General features: G+C 37.9%; 1 protein-coding gene across 9 annotated transcripts in view; it reads left to right on the top strand.

The window, feature by feature from the left end:
* Positions 1 to 22,566, top strand: part of MEF2A (myocyte enhancer factor 2A) — an 87,994-nt gene that overhangs the window by 23,269 nt on the left and 42,159 nt on the right. For 8 of the 9 annotated variants that reach the window (XM_080607252.1, XM_080607253.1, XM_080607254.1 and 5 more), the window contains 2 exons: positions 10,729 to 10,927; positions 17,020 to 17,223. In XM_080607252.1, the coding sequence (XP_080463378.1) occupies positions 10,874 to 10,927; positions 17,020 to 17,223 (258 nt within the window). In that variant the 5' untranslated portion in view covers positions 10,729 to 10,873. Of the gene's footprint in view, positions 1 to 9,598; positions 10,457 to 10,728; positions 10,928 to 17,019; positions 17,224 to 22,566 lie in introns of those variants that run through there. The other variant, XM_080607249.1, reaches the window with a different exon arrangement.

Genomic DNA, 22,566 nt, shown 5'->3' on the forward strand with positions numbered 1-22,566 from the left:
ATGGCTACGCTAGGGAAAAGCAATTCTGTGGCTGTGGTTAAAAGGTGCATTTAAGGTTTGCTTTCTTTTGGCAGGTTTAAAATCATTTTCATGGGAGGTGAAAAGTTTGGAAGTTTTTGAGATTTTTAATGCAGTGTTTAATGGTTTTAGTGCAATAATGGGAACAAGCTGGTCAGTCTGTTCTCTTGGAGTCACCAAGTGTTTTAAAGGATAAGTCATTTGATTTCAGAAGTTGTTGATGTTATTTCATGCTATGCACCACTTGAATTGTAGTTTTGCTGTGAAGCAGTGATGTTAGTTAGGATCAAATGACTTAAGTTTTGTGTTTTTTGCAGGCTGCGAGAAATGCGAAATCAAATTGTTTTGTCATATACTCTGCCTTTCAGGTATAACATAGTAGAGGTATTGTAGCATCGTGAATTTCTGCTCATCAGCTAAAGCATATTAATTGGCTGTGCGTGCTGGTTGGTTGCCATTGGTAAGGAAAAAACATTTCAAAGTAAGTTAATTTTAGAATTAGGTTTCTATTCAGAGAACAGTTCTTATCTGAAGATTCAGTGTAGTATGATCAGTAGTTTAAGTAGTGTCTTTATATGTGAATCCAAGTGGCTAGGTTCATGTCAATAACACGAACGAGAGTACTAGATGTTACCTGCCAATAAAGTTAGAGTGTTAATCAACAGAAGAAAATATTCTGAATAATATATATATATATTTAAGTGGAAACTGAGCTTACAGCAGTGTGTTCAGGTGTTGGGGTATGTATTTAAAAGTAATTAACTCTGTCTCCAGTATTTGCCCACTACTCGATTCGGTGAGTCTTAGCTTGCAGTTGTTTTTAGAAATGTAGGCATCTAAATGGAGGGCAGTGGCCTCAGGCTTGGGTAAGAAAAACCAAGTGCTATTCAGTACTTGGATCAATAAGGTGGTTTTAGGTCTGCTTTTAAAAATGGCTGCTGAAATTAGAGAGTTCATGGGCATCAGGTGGTTTCCTTTATGTAGGTGCATAGCACCCTGTCCCTGCCTTCGTTAACGCTGTTCATCTTCTACTTGGATTTAGTCTTTTGCCATATATCACTCCTGAGATGCAGGTGAGTAGATTACTCAGTTTATGTTATTTTATTAATTGCCGCCTGTCTGTCTCATTTATGTTCTGAAACATTTAGATTACAAGGACATGGTCTCCATGCGTGTTTGGAAAGGGCCTGCCCTGTGAGACCTGCTGTAGTGCACCTCTCCTCCTATTCCCCCTTCCCTGCCAAAATGGTGTTTTAATTTACTTAAGTATAAAATGGCTATTTGCGCAAAAGGATACAGGGAATTATTCACTGGACCTTGGTTTTTATCTCTGATGTACAGCATATTTTTTTTCTTATTTAGAAGTTTAAGCTGGTGATATATTTATATTTTAGAAGAGACTGAGCTTTAAACAAATGCAGCCGCAGAAGAGGAATTTTAGTGCTAACCTTTGTTAGAAACACGTAGGTGTCTTCATGGCTTGCTGAATGTCTCATTGAGGCATGCAGGCTGTTTCTAGCATTATGTTGTCGCGTCTCTGGTTTATAATTGTTGCACTTCAACAATATGACTGCATGCTGTTATTTAATCAGACATTGAATAAATGATCAAGAAAGCTTTCTGGGTAATTGTTTAGTGGTTTAAAGCTGCTTACAGATTCTTTGGTGCGTGGTCTCTCTTCTGGTTTTCTCATTTTTCCTGTCTTGTCCCCCTTTGAAAGGGATACCTGGATCCCATGGAATGCTCTGCAAGAGTGGAGGTGTGTATTTGGTAAGAAACTTAGTATGCTCAAGAGAGAAACGGTTGTGGGGACTACCTGTCATAGCAGGAGGAAAAAGGAGAGAGGCAAGAAGCTTGGGGCCTGCAGCTCATGGAGAGCCTGAGGAAAAGCTGAGAGAGAGGATCAGGAAGAAGCAGGTAGCTAAGAAGGAGCTAAGCCGTGGGAAGAAATTTCCTAAATACAGAGTGGGAGCATGTGGTGCTTTGCCTCACACAGCCTCTGACTGAAGCCAAACTTGCAAATGAAGGCATCTTCCAAGGTGTCCAGGTTTCAGCTGGGATAGAGTTAATTTCCCTGCTAGTAGTTGGTATGGTGCTGTGTTTTGGGTTTAGGGTGAGAAGAATGCTGATAACATGCAGATATGCTAGTTGTCGCAGAGCAGTGCTGACACAAAGTCAAGGACTTTTCAGCCCTGACAGCGAGGAGCCTGGGGGTGCACAGGACCTGGGAGGGGACACAGCCAGGACAGCTGGCCCGAACTGGCCCAAGGGATGTCCCGTGCCATGTGGCATCGGGCTGAGCAACAGCGGTGGGGGCCTGGGTTTGGGGGGCAGCTGCACCTCGGGGCTGGGCTGGGCTCAGTCAACGGGTGGTGAGCAATTGCCTTGTGTATCACTTGTTTTGTATATTCTTTTATCATAATAATAATGATTATTCCCTTCCTTTTATTCCTATTAAACTGTCTTTATCTCAACCCACGAGTTTCACCTTTTTTCTGCTTCTCTTCCCATCCCACTGGGGGCGATTGAGCAAACAGCTGCATGGTATGGACCCTGCTGGATCAAAGCACACCACAAAGGCACAGTGTTCAAGGAAGGATCTTGTTTGTAATCCTTTTATACATCCATTCACTCATTTGCTCACTTTTCTCTCTTGCTAAGAACTTCTTAAAATTTGGCAATTTTTTAGTTTATAGCCTGCTTTGAGGAAACTGTATAAGGCGACGGTGTAAGCGGAGCCATGTGGAAGCTGCGGCTGCCTTTGTATCCCATTACATTCCTGAAGTCAGCTGTAGATGTTTTTGATTGCAGTGATGTTTGTTCAATAACATGTGTTGAAGGCGCTGTTAGGCGGCTGGTTGTTGCATTACCTCAGCAGTTTGTGCTCTGCAGGCGGGGTGGGCAGTCTTCCTCTGGAAAAAGTCAAAGCGAATCACCACGAGTTCAGTCAGTGATGGGCGGTCAGAACTTTGCTCAGCTTTAGTCTTGCTGCAAATCACAACGTCAGTTTGCTGAAGTACACAGCCAATACAGTTTTCTATGTTAGCAGAAAAAAAGTTTACCTCACAATTTATCTTCCTTTTATTTTTTCCCCAGTAGAAGAAACTAAAATAAATCAAAAAAAAATAAAATAGGAGCAATCAAGTGTCTTTTATACGTGCATATAAAGGAAAAATCTCCTATGATTTCTACTTATACCTTGGAAAACTATGCCAGTTGTTCACCAGTTAACTGTAACATACTGAGAACAGACACTGTTTTTCTTAAGTGGAGAATTGCTTATTTGGCATTTGCACAAAGGAACTGAAGTGCAGCCTGCACAATTTGAATACAATTTTAAAGAGTATTTGAAGGATAAGAGTAGTAAATCTCATAACATTGCCCTGCAGTATGTGCTGTGTTCTGAATAATCTTTCTACCTCTCAGTTTCTAGAAGCTTTATGTCTTATGTCAAGATGTTGAGTTGGACTCAATGTTCCTTGTCAGTCCCTTCCAACTCAGGATGTTCTGTGATTCCAATACTTCTGTGGAACAGAAGTATTGTCGAGAACTTAGTGAGCTATGGTACCTTTGCAAAATATGTGCTTGGTTTTTTTCACCCCGTATAAGATTATCTGTATTCTTTTAATCTATAAGCTTTAGTTGAGATGGAAAAAGTAATAAGCCAAGACCATAGTAATTAAAGCGCGAGTCTCACTGAGGTAACTGATGAAATAGGAAGACTTCTGGAAAGGTAATTTCCAATGGTAATGCTTTTTTTTTTTTTTCCTTTCTTAAAGCCATGATTTAACTTAGTGGTATATAGTGTATTTTAACTGTTTCCTAAGGATGCGCCAATGAGCCTGAAGAAAAATTGTTGAAAAAAGTGTTAAGATGCTTTAAAACCAGAAGAAGGCTGCATGCTAGTTAGCAAATAGTCATTGGAGACTGAACACTCTGTGTATTTTATTCTCTCTTACTGTAAGATGAAGAAAAACTCTGATTGTCCACACTGTTGGTGACCGGGTGTTCTTTAGTTAATTACCTGTGTTCGTGAAGATCTGTTTTCAGGTGATTGTCACCAAATCAATAGGACAGCTTTAAAGAAATGGGAACAAGAAAATAGATTTTAATGCCACTTAAAATCCATGGTGAAGATGTCTGTTTTTACAGATAGAAAACAGCCATTACCAAGCTATCTGGAGAGTTTAAATGCTGAGAATAGACTGATATGTATTTTATGGACTGAAGTAGTAAGCCAAGAGTTTATAATGATAACGTAACATGAAAAATATTTGGGTGTTGAGTTTAATTGAAAAGTGAATACATTTACTTCTGAGTAACTAGTAATAACTAGTAATAACAGAATTCCTGGCTGTCCTTGATTCAGGACCATGCCACGTTTCTCGTTATCTAGGAGTGCACATCTTGTCATAGGTGATGCTGGTAGTTCCTGAAATCTGTTTGCTTCCTCAGCTCAAGAAACTCTCCTTAATAATGTGTGTTCTAGGAGTAATAAAACATGCTTTAAAAGCAGCCATCTGAATCTCAGTTGGTTTTTCATGCAGTTTAGATTGCTGTAGTTCTGTTCACAAGACGATGTTATTTGACTTCATTTTAGGCAGGACGTAACTGCATGTAAACGAAAGGCAGGAAAGGCTGTGTTAAGACCATCAATCATCATCAGGAATTGCCCTTCTTCAGTAAGACTTTTTTAAAGTAGTCTGAGGTCTTCTAATAAGCCTTGAGAACCTAATTTGAAAAGCTATGTAACTTACAAATTAGAAGCTCAAAATAGATTTGTTGTTTTTAATGTTGAAATTGAGGAGCGCGTTTAGTTGCAGAGCTCCACAAATCCACTCTTAGAAGTTTGCTTAAATGGTCTGGTGTGAAAGACATGGATACTTGTGTGGTGTTCTTCCCAGCTGAAAGAAACGAGCGTTTTATCATGCATGAAAAGAATATCAGTAAAGAATTGTTTATAGCTTCCTGTTTTTTTTACGTTGTCCCTCTTAAAAAAAAACAAGTTATTTTGGCTAAGGCTTGGATTATTGTTTTTGTAACAATGCTTGTGTATCCCTTGCTAGCTGAAGACCCTCTGAGGCCAGTCCAATTGACTATATGGCTCTACTTGGACGTAGAAGAATGACTAAAACAGAGGATGGAAAAAAGTATTTTTTTTTCCTAATATTGCAGTATGGCAAGAAGTAGGAGGTCAAATGGCAACATAGTCTTGTTTTAAAGGGGTAGACCATGCTATTGTTCTACACATTTTAAATTCTTTATAACAGTGAATGATGCAAGGCTATAGAACTACGGTTGTAGGAAATATTTTGGTCACTGTTTTTGCACACCTCTGCAAAAACCCCAGTGAGAATGTGAGCTTCATCTTTATTAAATGAAAATGTAGGTAGCTGGAGTCCCTGTGGTTGAAATCTTAATTTTAAAATCTGACTTCCAAGTGGTAGCAGTGAATTTTGGAGCAGGGCTGGCTGAGCGTCTAGAGTGCTGTGGTAACACCCCCTGGCTCTCAGCACGTTTCAGCGCAGATCCAAATCCAAGTGAATGTATTTTGTAAGTTGGTCTGATGCTTGACCCAACTCCATACACCCCATTAACCTTTTGATGAATTCTTTCGGTGAAGGCATTCTCTGAATCTTCGTTTTCTCTAGCTATTGCTACCTGGAGCTATAGGGTGGGGAAGGAGGACACTTACATGTTTCTAGGTATTACAGAAAAACGAGATATGCTGTGATACCTGCTTTGCGCATGTAAACCAGTCAGGAGCTGGTGATGAGCCTCATCTCCATCTCAGTATTTATATTCTGGTCACGCCGTTGCCACACATGCGAAGTATTACTTTGAATTATGAGTGAAGGGGCTGTTCAGCCTTGGGTTGGTTGTGCAGTCTATCAGTCTATGCCCATCAGCTCCTGCTTAGAGGTAAAGGAGCCAAATCTGTAAACGTATCTGGCCCTGGCTCTTCTGAGACTAGAAACACCTGTTAACTGTGATCCGGCCAGAATTATTCTGCTATTCAGTAAGCCCCAGGCAAGGCTCATCGCTGTAAGATGCATCTATACAGATCCACGCAGCTCTGGTTTTTGAGAGTTAACATGCAGATGATCTGACACGATGACACGCATTTCTTTGCATGCATTGCAGCGAACAAGCTGTGCTGATGTGGTTACTGTCAAACGCAACCTGTAACCATGATTGGGAAATGGAAGTTCCAACAAACCAAAGAGAAGCAGAGGGAAATACAGGGAAAATAAATGGAAGGATTATAATTCTGACACAGTTTTTTCCTAACCTGTGTTGCCAGAAGGCTTCAAGACCGATATAATTTGTTTCCACTGAACCCTTGAAAGGATCTTTTAAAGTAGGTCAAATACCATTTCCTTGCTTTAAAGTTGTATATCTTCCGCTATTTGTGAAACTGTAAGCGATCTTGAGAATAAACGAACTGATCTGAGTTGCTCAAAATGTGCAGTTATGAAGGTGTATGGTATATCTCTGCATATGTTTCTGATGTCTTTCAGTAGTTAGTGTGTGGAAAAAGAATCAATCCAATCCAGAAAATTTGGAGTAAATAGTACTTTTATAGAATAATAGAGGCTTTTACTTAGACAGCTACTAACCCCATTTTTATGACTATTATTGCGAGCTGACGTTATTTTCTGTTTGAAGCTTATCACGAAGCACATAATTTTTTCCTCTTCTTTTTCTCCCCTTAGTCCCGCTTTTTTGTTTAACAGATGCCTGAAATTGTTACCACCACCACCCCAAAGAAAAAAAGAATTGCTTCTGTGTGCCCATGAAGGCAGATGTAAAGCTTTGGTGGTTGTCAGTTGTTTCTGTCACTTAGGGAAGTAGAACTTTACCTTTGGCCAGGTTATTTAACGTGAGTTTCATGTTTACATTCGGAAATAAATTTGCATTCATCTTCATATGCTTACTAACTTCCTTTATTTGAGCAAAAGTTTGGTGATGATCTACATGAGAAGGCGTTGTGACTTAAGAATTTTACCTACGTACGTTTGCAATAGAGCCATGACAGCAAACTGAGAACTTTGCTAAGTACATTTTTGATGTAACCGTACAGCGGACACCATCTCTTAGGAGTTCTGCTGCTGAGCAGGAAGGAAAATAAAACTGCAACTGTGACGTGATCAAGGATTAGGAAAAGGAAAACTCATTGCTCCCCTGGGAAGTGTGGAGTGCATTTGTCATTGGTGGTAACTTCATTTGGATCTTCCGAACGTGCACGAAAAATGGCTTTTTACTGCATGATTTACCCTGATTCTGCAGTTAGTAGCAAGATCGGTTCTTCCCAAAGTACATGCCGAGCCTCTATTTCAACCCTTAGCTTTGAAAATCGCCTAGTGTTTGACCAGACTGAAAGGGAGCTGGGTTGCCTTTGGCAAATGTTCTTCCAGGCCACGTTTCTGGTGTCCACAGCGACTGGTGGGGAGGGAGGGAGAGGCTGGTGGAGACGGGATGGGTGTGCAAATGGGTGGGGGAACTGGTCAAGCGAGAGGGTGCAGGAGGTTGAGGAAGGTAGCGGACCTGGAACAAGAGGAAGCCTTGTGCTTAGTGAATAGGGTGAAGCAGAGGCGGTAAATGGGCAATGGATTGATGTGTTTGTGCCTGATAGAGCATACTGATTTTAGAGGACCTGAAATAGCACCCAGAATTATAACAAAATGGTTGTGAAAATGGCTGTCGGTTTGCCCATTTTTTTCCTGTGATAGTTTCTGGAGCAGATAACGACATTTCCTTACCATTGGTTCTTCCTTTAGCTGACAGAAAAGGTTTGTCTCCTATTTTGTCTCTTGAAGTGTACAGATCATATAATTTCACACCATATTTCTCTCCTCTACCCTGTTTTCCCCATGAGCCTGTTCTTTTATTCACTGCAGAGACTTGGTTTTGAACACCTGCTGCAGAAGGTGGAAGATGTGAGTAGTTGAGGCAGGTCTGTAGGAAGGGAGTGAGTGGTCCCACATCAGGGTTTTCCAATTGTGTTCTGGAGCACTGCTTTGCTTCCCAGAGTTCCTCAGGAAAAGTTCAAGAACTGGCGTATTTATGTAGGTCTCTGTCTAATGTCGGTGTAGTAGAACTTAAAATATTCTTATGCTTCTGTACAAATTTATGGTAAATGATCTTAAATTTTTGTAGACCTCTTACTGTGTGTACTGTGTACGCTGCTGGTCATTGTGTTGCAGAAAGAACAGAGCGAAACTGGAAAGGGAGGAGAGACGGACAGCATAGCTAGGCAGAGAGCGGCTTTCGAGCAAGAAGTGATTGATTGGAGTGGTTTTCTTGAGTTTGGAGAAAGGTAACCGAAGGCAGATAGAGGATAGGCATCAAAATGAGAACTGACATGATGGGTGAAGACAACAGATGGTTCATTGCCTTGTGTTATTCAAGATCTGTTGGTATCAACTCTTAACAAACAGGATCAGGCTTAAATAAAAGGACGTCTCTTTTATTCTGATGCATAACTAAGCTGTGAAGCTCCTCACTACAGGATGCGAAAAGTTTCCACAGTTTCAAAAGTGGAAGAAAATTGGATGAAGAGCTTTGAATTTAAGATTTCATATATGACTCCAGAAGTTCTTTATTTAAAAATCACTGAATATCTGGAGAAAACGCGTTATAAATATTGCTTCTAAGTGATACGTGCTTACGTGATTTCTGTCTCTCTCCTTTTTCATCCTAGTGCTCTTTGCTAATAGCCACAGATAAAATGCTGGACCAGGTGGATCTCTGGTCTGTCATGTGGTGGCTGTTCGTAAGAGTGCTTATGATGGTGAGCAGTTGCACAAAGCAGAGGCAGGAATCTGATAATTTTGTACTCAGAAAACTACTTCAATAATATATGGTAAATTAGAAAATGAAGCTGCACATGAAGAAGAAAACAGAATTTTTAATAGCTGCCCACAGAGACCCTTTGATAAGCCACGTCCAAGGAATGCAACCAGATTTTTGCATGACTAAATTTAACGTGATCATAACATGAGGTGATTTTTTTTTAAGAGAATGAGGCAGCTGACTGAAGTCTGCATGTTACATGAATTGAAACTTAATAGTTTGCTGGATATTCTTGGTGTTTTTTCACCAAAAAAAGGTAGAAATTTATATGCCAGCTGTTGTTTTCCATGTAAAATACTTGCTGTGTGCTTTTGGTTGTGTAGAGGCTGGCTCATCTGGCCTTAACTAGCTATTAATACTTTTTACTAGCTCCTTGGAAGGTTTTTTTTTTTTTTTTTTTTTTGCTTGAAGAAAAAACAAGGAATGCAGCACTGCATGCTTTTCAAGTGTTTTGAAGTATAAATAACATCTAGCTCATATACTTTTGACCAGTGGACATCACACAGTCTGTGTTCCTTTGGTCTTATATTCCATTGACTAGTATTTCTAAATAGTGTTGGGCGTTTCATATTTTTACCAAAGCAGTCCTTTGTTGATATCAGGTAAATATAAAATGACATCCCTTCATTTTGTGATGTTCCTCCACCTCTTCTTCCCCCCCCCCCCCCCCCTTTTTTTTCTTTCCCCAAGCTGCATCAGAATGGCATGGTTGTTTGCTCAGTGTAAATTGAATGCATTGTGAAGTGTAGCCTGTGACTAATCGCCTCTTGCTGTCTCTGCCTATTAACTGTCTGACGGTGAGGTGGTTGTACCACTTTCTACACATGGCCTCAAGGATCTGGCGGGGTGACACCCATATTAAAATACGCAGTGCTTGATTTCCAGTGACATTCTGGGTTGGCAAATGAGAGAGGTTATAAACTAATGTTGTGGCTGTTTTTACCCCTTTTGTTTTAATGAATAATAGGTGGTAATAGAGTAACTTGTACATGTTTCATGTCTGAGTATGAATTTTAGTATACAGTCAGTGTTCCGGAGGCTATTTATTTAGACATTTTCTCCTATTTTGTTGAATTAATGTTATCCTACAATTCAAACACTGTCTGAAATATGGCTTAAAAGGTTTTTGGTGGTGGTGGTAGTTCTTTTTTTTTTTTTTTAAACAGAAAATGCATGTAATATTTTTAATGTTCAGAGTCTGACAAGTTAGTTTGCATAATTACTAGATAAACACATTATGAAGGCACTTGGGCTTTTCAAGTTTGCATGCAGCTTCACGTATCTTACAATTTACCAAATTTAAGCAAATGCTGGACTGGTAATTGATTTATTGGCAAATGTGAAATTTAGAGGTTATTGTAGAGAGTAACTGTGAATTTCTTTATTATTCCTTGGTATCTTGGTAGATGCGAAATTCTCTCTGTTGAGAATATTTTCTATGGTCTTCATCCTTTTAAGTAAAAGTATTCCCTCTTTTGTCCCCTACAACATAAGGCTTCCTAAAATAATGGATGGAGTTCGCTAAAACTTTCTTGGTCAATTTTTGAAACCTAAGATAACGTGATGCTTAAAGCTTAGAGAGGTAAGCACTGCCCCCTCTGACAGTTGTTGGTTTCTAAGCATCAGTTGAAAGGGGATGAGATTACTGTCTGTTTTTGAAGTAATTCAGCACAAACAAAAAAAAACACAGTAGCTGGAATTCAATTTGAACAAAGTGTGTAGTATATCTTAGTAATGAAAATACTCATTTAATCACTGAAATTATTTTGTGTGCATATGTTTTGTGACTATGCAAGTGTTTTACTTAAAAATTACTGAAGGAGGATCATTAATTTTTTTCAATTTTATTTTTAGGGGTTTATAAGAAGAAATAGGAACCGTTTCTCAAGCTGAAGACAAAGTAAAAGAAAACCATATCATGTGTTAGAATACCGAAGAGTGAAATTTCCTGGGTTAGTATATTTCTGGATTGTGAAGTGAAGAAAAGAAGAGGTTGAAAATGGGGAGAAAGAAAATACAGATCACGAGAATAATGGATGAACGGAACAGGCAGGTGAGAAACAAGAAGTCTGCATGAACATGATCATCAGAAATCCAAAAAGTGAATGGAGACTTAAGTACCTTCATTCTCTTAACTCACCCTTCTAAAGCTGAGTTTTGTCTTCATCTGTGTCTACAGATGGCATTACCAGAACACAAATAAGAAATATGTCTTGTTATGTTTATACTGCATTTGTAGGGAAAATTGTTGTTATAAGTAATATCAATTACTGCTTTAAATCAAAATCACTGTATAACTGTTATAACTGTTCCTATTTAAATGGTGCCTTACTCTGTCATTCCAGTAGATTGGAGGACTGTAGGCAAGATCTGTTGAAACAGACACCTTATTTGATCTGATAGCTACCAGGACCACATGGTGATGAAGAGACAGGATGAGAAATTCAGAAAGGATATAGTAAAAGTATTTTCTGCAGCATGTTTGATAGAGCTGTTTGACAGATCTGTGGACAGTGATCTGTGGTGGTAGTCTATAGTGAATATTACAGTGCTAGTGAAGAGGTGGTGGTGAATACCTTCCCCTTCAGTGGGTATAGTATGGTAATGGATTTTGTTAACATGCATCCATTTAAGAGCATTGAATTATATTCCTTCAAGAGTTGTTCACTACAACTGTCTTCAAAAAATGTCTGTCAAAAGAGAAGAGTACTTGAAAGTGGATTGCTTTAAGAATGGCCTAGGGAAGGCTGGTTACTTGGTTGCTCTTGCCCTAATAAAGATGCATCCTGTCAACTTTAAAAGCACCAAAAGTTGATGTCTACTCACCAAAGTAGTGTTTCCTGTTACTTTCCAAATTGCTTTGTGATATACTAGGCAAAAATTTAATTAATGCTGGAATGTGTAGTGTGGGGTATTCGGAAGCTACAATTTTTAAGGAAAAGTAACGTAGGAATGACTTAGGATCTTCAAGAACAGTCGTCGTGAATCAGACTAAAAAACAGCTAGTCCAGTATCTTTTCTACTGTGATGGTCAGAAGCAAATAACCAGTGAAGTGTAGGATAGAGGTGCACATGTTACACTGCTCTGTAATCCTCTTCCAACTTCTAACTATTCTTAGCTCAGTGATTTCCTGAGCTGGATGTGGTTTCCGTATATTTAGTAACCATTAATGGATTTCCACCCCCCTGCCCCCCTCCCCAGGGGACTTGTTCAGTCATGCTTTGAGCCCTTATAAAATTGCAGCATTTATAAGATCTTTTGGCTCAGACTTCCTATAGGTTTGTTACCTGTTGTTGCAAGAAAAAAAGTAATTTAGTTATGCTTCTGCTAGTTTTTTTATCTCTTTATGAAGGAGGCAGGAATCAGTCCCTATCCAGTCTGTCCATCTTGCTTGTTATTTTGTGGACTTCTCCCATATTGTCTTATTTTCTCTCCAGCTAACTTTTTTTTGAGGCTGAAGAACCCAGGCTTGTTTTTTGTACTGAATTTATTCCAAGTATTCCACACCTCGATCAGTCTTGCTTCTTGTCCATGAACCTTCTTGAGTACTGCTGTGTTCTTTTTTTGAAGGCAAAGCAACCCAGAACTGCACTTGGTATTCAAGGTTCTTACAAAACATGAACATATAGCAATGAAGCGATGGCTGTTCTCTATTCCCTTCATAGTATTTGCTTTGTTGTTTTTTTTTTTAACTTCTGTCGAGCACCAACTTGATGTTGTTTATCTCTTTAAAAGATAATGACTGATGTTGAGGGTAGTGACGGAGTTCCATGAGGGTGTCTTGTTGCTGCTGCATTAGCTCAGAGCCCATTGTTTTGCGAAATAGGGATTGTTTTTCTCCCTGTATCACTTTAAAGCAGTGTACACTCTGAGAAGGCTATATATAGCAAGAAGAGTATTATTGGAGTTTGGGAGAAAGCCAGGTATTGTGTTTGAACAGCTTTAATCACACAGTGACTGCGTGTTTGATGTAGATAAATGTCTGAAGTACAAGTAGTAAAAGCAGATGAATTATAACTTCTTTTAGATCTTGCTCTAGAACTTCAGGCGAATTGAAGAGATAGAAATTGATTGCTCCTCCCACTCCCCTTGAGCTTGGTTGGAGGAAGTTGGACAACTTTGTTAGGTTTGAAATAAGAAATATCCTTATACTGTACCCTGACTTCAGTGGCTTTGTTCCTTTTTTTAGGATCTCCATATCATAGCTTTTGTCAGTAGAGTCAATGTTGTAGAGGTGTTGATGGTGCCCTTTAACACCACTGGTGTATTAATTTACTTTTAAGATTTTTTTTGTTGATCTAGATAAGGAGGATATATAGGGTTTATTTTGCCAACTACAGAGCATGGTTCAGTTGTGTTCTGTCAGTTTTTCTACAGCATGCGTAGTTGGTTAGTAGGTCATGCATGAATATATGAGTGATGTCTTGCTGTTTAGTGTGGTTTTTGTTTGGAAATGCAAATAGAACGTGATAGATCTTTGCTTGTATAGCAAGTTTGTGTAACTTGTGGGAAGAAAAGCTAATGGTATATCAGAAGCATTCTATTTCTGATGGGATTGTGTGTGAGCTCAAAACAATTTATGTAGACCATTACTCTGGGGGATTACAATTGCCATGAGACTGTCATTGTATTATTAATTAAGAAGTCTTATCTGCTTGAATGAGCTGCAGGGCATTTATGTTCATTAAGCTGAAGAGAATAAAGTACAGTAAATTAGATACCAAAGGAGCTCAGTCTTGCTGCCTTTACTGTCTTCTTCCTCTGCCCTTTTTTGCTAACCAAAACAGAAGAGTACTGGGGAAGCCATTGGCTTGCAGTGATGCACGGTTTGTGTTCTTAGTGTGGTCCAGAATGGATTTGCACACTAAATCGCAAGAGAAGGAAAGAAACTAATAGGGTGCTTTGTAAGTTTTTAAGTGAGAATTGAGTTCGTAACAAGCTATGTGCACTAAGTTAGGCCTGGACTCCAGTGGGAGTGGGGCTTTTAAGCACTGGACAAGCACAAAGCAAGTAGCCTTACGAGATGAGAAGAATAGTGAATCAGTAGAGAGGTGAAGTTGCCTTTTGCAGGATCATACAGGTCCTCAGTGGAACAAAGCTTTCGGTCTTTTCACTTGCTGACTTCTCAAAGTAATATAGTACATACACATCTTGTTTATGGTGCCTTTTTTCTGACAAAAAATAAACATAAATGTACCTGTCTATACCTGCACCTACTCAGGTAATAGTCTCTAAAAGTGTCTTGTAATTGCAGTGTCAGAAGAAGAACAACTGTCTTAAAAAAAAAAAAAAAAAGTAAAAAACCAAAAACCTCCTCCAAAAAGGAATCAAAAAATGTAATTCTTAGTGTCTCGTCCAAGACAGACTAAATAAATCCCAAGTTTTCTGAAAAAATATGTGTAAAGTGGCAGAACTGCTAGGAGACTTAAACAAGATCGGTTTTAAAACGTTTTTCTTTAAAAAGCTGCTTGTTTGTATTATATGTGGTTAGCAAAATTTCCACCTACATTTGTGAGAAATGTAACCCAGTCAAGCTTACATTTGTACTTGGTCAACATGCTGAATTGTTAACTGAAAACAGAATACCGACAGAAGATGCACTAAGGTCCATCCTGCTGGATTTTTGGCATCTTGTCTCAGTAATGTATTGTAATTGTTCAACAATAAGTAGCTAAAGAGGATCTGCTTGCCATAGTTGGAATTTGTGTTAGAGCACTCTGACATAAAATTGTTTCTGAAAGAGTTTTGTGTATTAATAGAGCTTCTTTCCAAAAGACTGAATAAAAATGTTACTGCAAATATTCATCTGAATACACTATTCAGGTCTCACGCAAGGCTCTGTGATTAGTGATCTTCAAGAAGTTTCTTTGTCAGAAACACTGCACAGGAACTTAGGTGGAGCTGGGGTTGTAATATATCTGACTGCATTCATGGGAAAAAAATCTAGTCTGTTCAACTTCCTTCCATGGAACTACAGAGATGTTTAAAGGAACCTTTTTTGGCTCTTACTGTCTTGCATTGTTCAGCGATTGGATTAATTTGATTGGCAGTGGATGAGCTGAAATAAGAGAAGGTTGCTTTTTCATAATTTGCACTGATTTTTTAGAAGTAGGAAGAACTAGATCATTGCCTGAAACTTACTTTGAAATTTCAAACTAGCTTCTTCAGAATGAGGTCAAGACTAGATCAACAGAATCCCTGGGAGTTTTTTCTGCCTGGTTTTAGTGCTTTAGTAGTGCACCCCTTAAGGTAATGGCTTGCCCTTCCCTCAAACCAAGGAACCCTAAGTTTTGTTACAAACTTAAAATCTCTGTACAGTATGTACCAGGTATGCTTTTAGGATTTAGTTAATTGGCATCCAGTTACTTGCATATAGTAAGCATATTTCAAATGATTTTTTTTTCCTAAATGTATGCTATAGAAATTGAGGGAAGACAAACAAACAAAAATAACCTTCTCTGTTGAAAATTATTTTTCTAGAATGATATGGATGTTATGAGGAAGCCCAGTATAAATGTTAAATCATCATTTTAATAGGTATTTAATTTTATTCATATGAAAGGTACAAGACAAGTGAGAATTCTCCTTGCTGTTCTTAGTGTAAATTGAAATAACCAAGAAGGCTTCTTAAAAATGAAATCTGTGGTTTTAAATGAGTATAAACAAATGATTCTTCTTTCTTTCTTTGTGCTTGTCCTAGTCCACAGTACTGCTTTGGCAACGATCACACACATTTCTCATATGGTAACTTGGCTTATTTTTAGACTCGGTCTCTTCCTCGCACTAGGAATTTATTTGTCCTGGAAACCATGTTTTACATGTGTTTTCATTGTATATGTTATGATGTCTGTCTTTACGTGGTTAAAAGTGTGCAGAATCATAATCGCATACTTTCAAACATTAAACTTCATTGTTCCCTGGGAGAATTGGGCTTATTATAGAAACAGGGAAGTTTGAAACTGACAGTCAAGTAATCTGTTCAGTATTATGCCGTATTACCAGACAAGAACAAAAAGTGGATACTGCAGAGTACTGACGGTATAGTAAGTGGAGCATAAGTAGAGGATAGAAGGAAAGCGATGGGAAATGGCCTGGAACTTTGCCAAGCAGACATGAGCTGACTTGCTGTTGAACACAAGGCACTCTCGCTTCCTATCCGTCCTGAAAGTGTACTGATACAAACAGAACTGATCCATATTCTCATCTGTCCAGGTCCTGCGTTTATTACCCCCATTTGTACCGTGGCTAGGTGTTAACAGCCCAGGTTTTCAAAATCCTATGTACAGAGTGTTCTTTGGGGGGAGAGAAAGCGTTTGTAAAACATTTTTTTTTTTGATGGACTTGGATTGTGTTTTATAGCTGCGGAGGAACCTCAGGTCTGCAGTACCTTTCCCAGTGTATATGGGGCAAGTGCAAAGAATGTGAACACTGTTTTAATAATTGAGTTGTTGTCTGCATGCTGTACACATTTGTTAGCATATCTGTCTGCATCCCTTTGTGAGACTTGTTACGTACTGAGAAGGATGGTATGCATTTTGTGTTATGGATAGTAATGAAGTAATATGTATAAGATTATAATCTCTAGAAAAAAAAAATGTGTTAAGTTGTCTATACACAACATTTTCCCATCCATCTTCCAAAAATGCCTTATAAACTACAGAAATCCATAAAGCAGGTTTCATTGATTTGACTTGACGTCAAATATGTTGACACTCATATCCTTAAGTAACTGAAATCTCGTGAAAGGACTAAATTTTAAAACTTTCTTCCGTGAATGATGGCAATTTTTATAATGAAATACCTCTCCATTTTCCCTGTTTGGCAAATGCTTCTTTGTGATCATCTGTAATGGGCTTATTTTCCCCCAGCAGTTCTAATAGGACAATGATTGTTCCATCCTGTCCCAAGTGACTGAAAATACCTTAAAAGAATTAAGGTTGTGAGTAACTAAAGCTGATAGAGACTACCTCTAATCATCACAGAAGAAAATATTTTAATACTTGGAGCTAATGTTGGTTAAACAGAAGGAAATAAAGGTAGAGGATCCTACAAACTTTGACTCGTCTTGGTAGTTATATACTTGATTATAGTCCTTTATAATTTTGTTATCTGGAAAAAAATAATTATTATTCTTTCTTCTCTAGGTCACCTTTACAAAGAGGAAGTTCGGATTAATGAAGAAGGCATATGAGTTGAGTGTACTCTGTGACTGTGAAATAGCACTCATCATTTTTAACAGCTCTAACAAACTCTTTCAGTATGCGAGCACTGATATGGACAAAGTTCTACTTAAATACACAGAATACAACGAGCCCCATGAAAGCAGAACCAACTCAGATATTGTTGAGGTAACAATTTGAAAAGATGATCTGTGTTATTTTCTCCTTAGTGTTCCAAATATTAAGTAATATAGTATTTTAAGCTCTTTTAACTAAATGTATTTAATAACTTGAAAACTTTGTTGTAAAATGTCAATTACTGTTTTCAGTCTGATTTTTCTAAGGGGTTAAGTTGTCTTTAAATCTATGTTGTCTTCCATTTGCCATCCACCCCGTCAGTTTCTGGGTAACTTGTTTGATTTCAACCACATTTGATAATGGAAATAGAGTATGAAGGATGTTGTTTTTTGGAAACAACAAATTAATTGCATGGAGAATAATGTCTGGAGAGTGGACATCAACCTAAACTACAATTACAGTTAATTTTTTTTACCAGTTGCTTTGTATGTCAGTTAAAACACTGTTAGAACATAGTAAAACGATCAGTTTCTGCAGTAATAGAATACCATGAATATTTTTACTCAAAGGTCTTAGCTTCTATTTTTATTGTGTTTGTGCTTCAAATATAATTTCAGATTGTATGTATGTATTTTATATAATTTCTGTATGTAATTTCTAAACTAGGTACAGCAGAAATCAGGGGTTTTCTTGGCAGTTGCAGTCTTTCTGTACTGTAACTGGGTTTCAGAGGAGTCACGTCTCCTGTAGTCTTGTAAATGGACCAGAACAGGTGGCTGACTTGCATTTAAATTCTGAAGCTGTCTCCAAACACCTAACTTGTTAGGAATGATTTAGGGATAGTGATTAGCCTTTAGTGTCAGCCTCCTTTTGTGATCTGAAAGAAAACCTCCCCAACTTCTGTCTTCAGCTTTGGGTACTAGTGAGAGGGATAATATAAGCTTTGAAGAGTTGAAGGAATATTATTTAGTCACTGGATTAGTATAAATAAGGTTAACCCCTGTAGAGGAAGGGAAAACCTAATTCTTGTGAGGTAAGCTTTTGCCTGTGACAGACAGATTAGAGATAGGGATGCAAGCAGGCTGACTTTCATTCTGCAGGCCTTACGTGTTATGTTATGATTTGTGGAAATAGTGCTGCTTCTCGTCTTGAGGAATGGGAACCTCTTCCAGAATTGTTTCTATGGCAGGCCACCTGTATTTTATTTGTTTATTCAAACTGATGTCAAGTATTTGACTCCTGGCAGCTACATAAGAAAGGGCAGACAGTATTAAAGTGCATATATTTTTTCTGTTCTGGGGGAATATGCAGGGACTTACCTGCAGGTTGGTTAGAGCGTTGCTTCTGTAGGTTTATTGTATTATACTAGTAAGGGATTTGAGACTTCTACTGTACTTGAAAAACAAGAGAATGAATTAGAAGTGTTTTTGTGTGCTCTTTAGTCTGTTCCTAAGAACAGACTTTATTTCTTAGTTCTAAGAAAGCAAAAAAAAATCCAAGTCATTTAGCCCAAGAGGGAAGTGTATACTTTTGTGGGATTTTTTTTTTAATGTTCTCTAAGGTCATGGCTATGTTCTCGATGGCAAAGTTAAGTAAATCAGGAGGATGAAATATTTATAAGCTCAATATATCTAAGGTAGCTTGATTGTTTCTGTGTTGCATTCCAGGAATAAAAAATTTGTTGTACAGTAGTTGAGGGAGACTGCAGTTTCATTTTTGCAACTAATTGCATTTTAGACTTGCTCTGTTCGGTTGGTAACTTTGGTCTCTTGACTGTTGTTTTTTAGGCAATTAGGAGATTTCAGTTGTGGGTAGAATGGTTTGCTTCCCACTATAAGTAAATCACATCTTTTCCTTAATTTAGAAAAATAATCTTTTTTTGGAAGGTCATAAAAATAGTGATTCTTAGAGAAAAAATACTGGTTTTCCTGTTTTTGCAGTTTTAATTTTGTTTTCCAGGTTGTTGGCTTATTCTTCTACTTACATTTGCCATATGATATTTATTTCCAGTGTGTATTTTTTCTGATGTTACTTAGTGGTAATTTTGCAGCTATCAGGTCTCTGGATTAACAATATTGTACAGCCAGAATGTATCTTTTACTGGGTCTCACCATTGCAGAAGTATAGGAGATAGCTGTATCTAGGATTTTGGCACAATTTGCGCAAAACTCACCCAAATTCTAAATGTGACCTTTTGAGAAAAATAAAATAAAAATTGAAGAGATACGAGAGAGATCACAGTCGAAGTCTTCATTTCTTAAAATTGCACCCAAAACAGGCAGTTTGGTAAATATAAATCACAGCCTTTTCCGTATTTTTTTCTTGATTTAAACACGAGGAAAGCTAAGAATGTCATGATAAAGTGATGCTATTTTTTAGTTATTATTCCATTTCTTATCTTGTCATATAAAAAAGATGAAATAAGAACTTTTCATGCCAATTTGTTTGTACTTAATCTTTCTCCTTTTATCACTGAAATTTATATTAAATTTTCTAGGAACAGGTTTCATTCTTATGATGGGGTCATGAACAGATTCGACTCACAAATTATGTGAAAAATTACCTACTTTTTTGCTTTACAACAGAGCTGAATTGGCTCAGCAGAGAATATGACCTGCTTTGGAGCAGATGCAGTGATAGGTACAGCACGTAGGTATTCAGGGGTGTGAGAGGAGGGATGAGCAGGGGGAGAATAAGACTTCTGTACTGAAGCAGCAGCAAATTGTCAAAAGCTTGGTGCTTCATGTAATTTCACCATTAATGAATGGTTGTGGCCTGATGCAGGTCAAGTTACAACACCAGCGTTTTAGAAACATTCTGAAAGAACAACATGAAATGGCTTCTAAATTGTGCCTATTTGGAAATACAACTTAACCAATATGTATTACAAAGGAACTAAATACCTTTAAGTATATCCTAAACTAATTTAGCATAATTAATTTCATTTTAAGGAGTTATAGCTGATGTATGTATCTAGTTAACATTTAGTAATTCATTTGCATCCTTGAACGTGACAGGTAGTGTTTATTGTATTGTAGGCTCACTGCGAAACTCGTCGTGACCCACTGTGTTCCTGATGCGCTTGATGGGGGGTTTTGTTACTGTGGTAGAGGAGAAAGCTAATTCCAGGCAGGTCAGAAGCTGTATAAGGGAAGAAACAGATCTGCTGATACTTGTTTTCAGCAATGTGTAGATGGCGGTATTGTAAATGATAAAATGCAATTGATGAGACATCTTCCCCTTAGAGTTGCCTACTGCTCAATCTTGGCATAGGAATTGCTTTTGTATGCCCAGAGCTTGGTATCTCGTCTTGCTGCTGGAACGTTTGTGTGAAAACATAGTAGGAGGGAGAGCACTGATGTCTCAAATGAATACTAGATTTTTTTAATACGTTCCCTGCACCCGTATATTTTTAATTGTACATTTTATTGCAGATGTCAATGCTCTGTTTTTATCCTATATTCGTCTCTGTGTTCCTATGTAAGAAATATGTTCTTTGAGCCATCTTGGCAGAATCAAAGATGCATGAATAGCTGGAATTTGATGTTATGCATTTGTATTTTATTTTATGTTTAGCTTTCTATCTATGCTATACGTGAAGATGGTCCTATTCCCTGCCATTTGGTAGTTCGAATGAAGAGAAATTGTCTTGTAACAGATAATCAGTAATCAGCTTTAAAGGATAATTTGTATGGCATTTTTGTGCTGGGACTCAACTACAGTATTCTTGAACGTTTTTTCAATTTGAAACTGTTTTCAGCATTGGAAGAAAAGAGTAGGAAAAGGAATAGGGATTGTTTGAAATATTCTCCGTCTTGACAACATACATGGCTCTGTGGAAAAAAATTCCTTGCTAATCACAGTTAAGCACAATTGACCTAATGTGGTTGAGATAATATTCTAAATCCCTCTGAAATACGGGAGATGAGCACAGCAGGTGTTGGTGAGGTAGGTGACACTTTGGGAAGCTGCTCTTTATGGCTACTGGCCTCCTGACCTTTTACCGAAAGGCTTTTATTCTCCAGATGCCTGTACTGTTCACTATTGCTTCTTTTCCAGGTCATGGTTTTTGAACTGTAACTGTTGTCACATGTAGTATAGCAGTTCGTTAACCATGGGTTGCTATGGTTTTTTGGTTGCAGTTGAATTAGTTCACAGGCTTGGTATGAAACAGAATGTCTGGGAATAGCACCTAGACGTACATGGATGCACACGTGGAGATGCAGAATTAGATGAGAAGTATCTTCAATTAATTGATCCCATTTTCTTCTTTAGTAGTTTTCACACTTTGCTTTATATCCGATCCATCCAATCTAGACATGCATTTGGCACAGGATTTGGGCTTCTCTATTTTGCCATTTAAAAAAAACAAACACAAACGTGAGTACTTTGAGTGTTTTAACTGTGTATTACTGTTGTTTGGTCCACTTGCTTTGGTCTCCAGATAGCTTCAGCTGCACTGTGGAAACAACTGGTATACATTTAAAAGAACGAAGGAGCTTAAAAAATGTTTCCAGTTGAGTAAGGAAATGACTTGATAATCTGTTCATGGTGCTGAAAAGATGTAGGCATTATTGGACTTGATTTGCGAAATGATTATGTAAATGTAATTATACAGCATATATAACATTTCAAATACTTGGAGGCAGCATGCAAATGCCTTTGAGACATCTTAAGTAGGTGATTCAGAAGGATTTATGTATGGTTAAGGACTAAATAACTTTTAGCTTACCTTAAAAAGAGAGAAAATGCATAAAAACTGAACTGCTTTGGAATATGAGTCACCAAGAAATGTGGATGTATAAATACATGTGTGTACGTACACATACTGAGTCTGTTTCTTCCTAGTGGAAGTGTCTACTGTAAACCTGACTTGTAAACAAGGTGTGGCGTGGGGTTTTATTTCCCACTCAGGGTTCAGGAAGAAATGGCTTCTTTGAAAAATTTAACATGCTGTCAAGGTAGCAAATCCTTACTTTGAACATGGGTACAGGTGTATTTCGTGCTGAGCAGAGCAGTTACCTCTCACAATGGGGTGTCGTTGCTTGCTCTCCTCCTTGTCCCCAGATTTGGGAGATTAAGTTCAAGACTTAATCCCCAGTCTTTTTTTTATTTTATCTGTTTATTGGTTTCATTAATTTTTCTGTATCTTGCATCTGGTAGCATTGTTCTATTTTATATGTAGAATGGTTTTTTAATTCTTACTTGGCCCTTCTGAAATCTCTTTGGGCATACCAGTGAATAATACTGGTGTTATTTTAACAAACAAACAAGCAAACAAGATTGTTAGTGACTTTAAGAAAGTCGAAAGTGTTAGAAAAAAATTTTGTTCTTACTTAACGTCGTTTTGTGTTCCTTCATTTCTGATATAGAAAGAATTGCCAGAAGTGGGATAGGCTTAATTTTGTACAAAAGTTCTGGCTTGCCTCTAAATAATCTAAAGCTATGCTTTCT

This window comes from Anser brachyrhynchus (assembly GCF_964034855.1).
Source record: "Anser brachyrhynchus genome assembly, chromosome: 11".
NCBI classification, from domain to species: Eukaryota; Metazoa; Chordata; class Aves; order Anseriformes; family Anatidae; genus Anser; species Anser brachyrhynchus.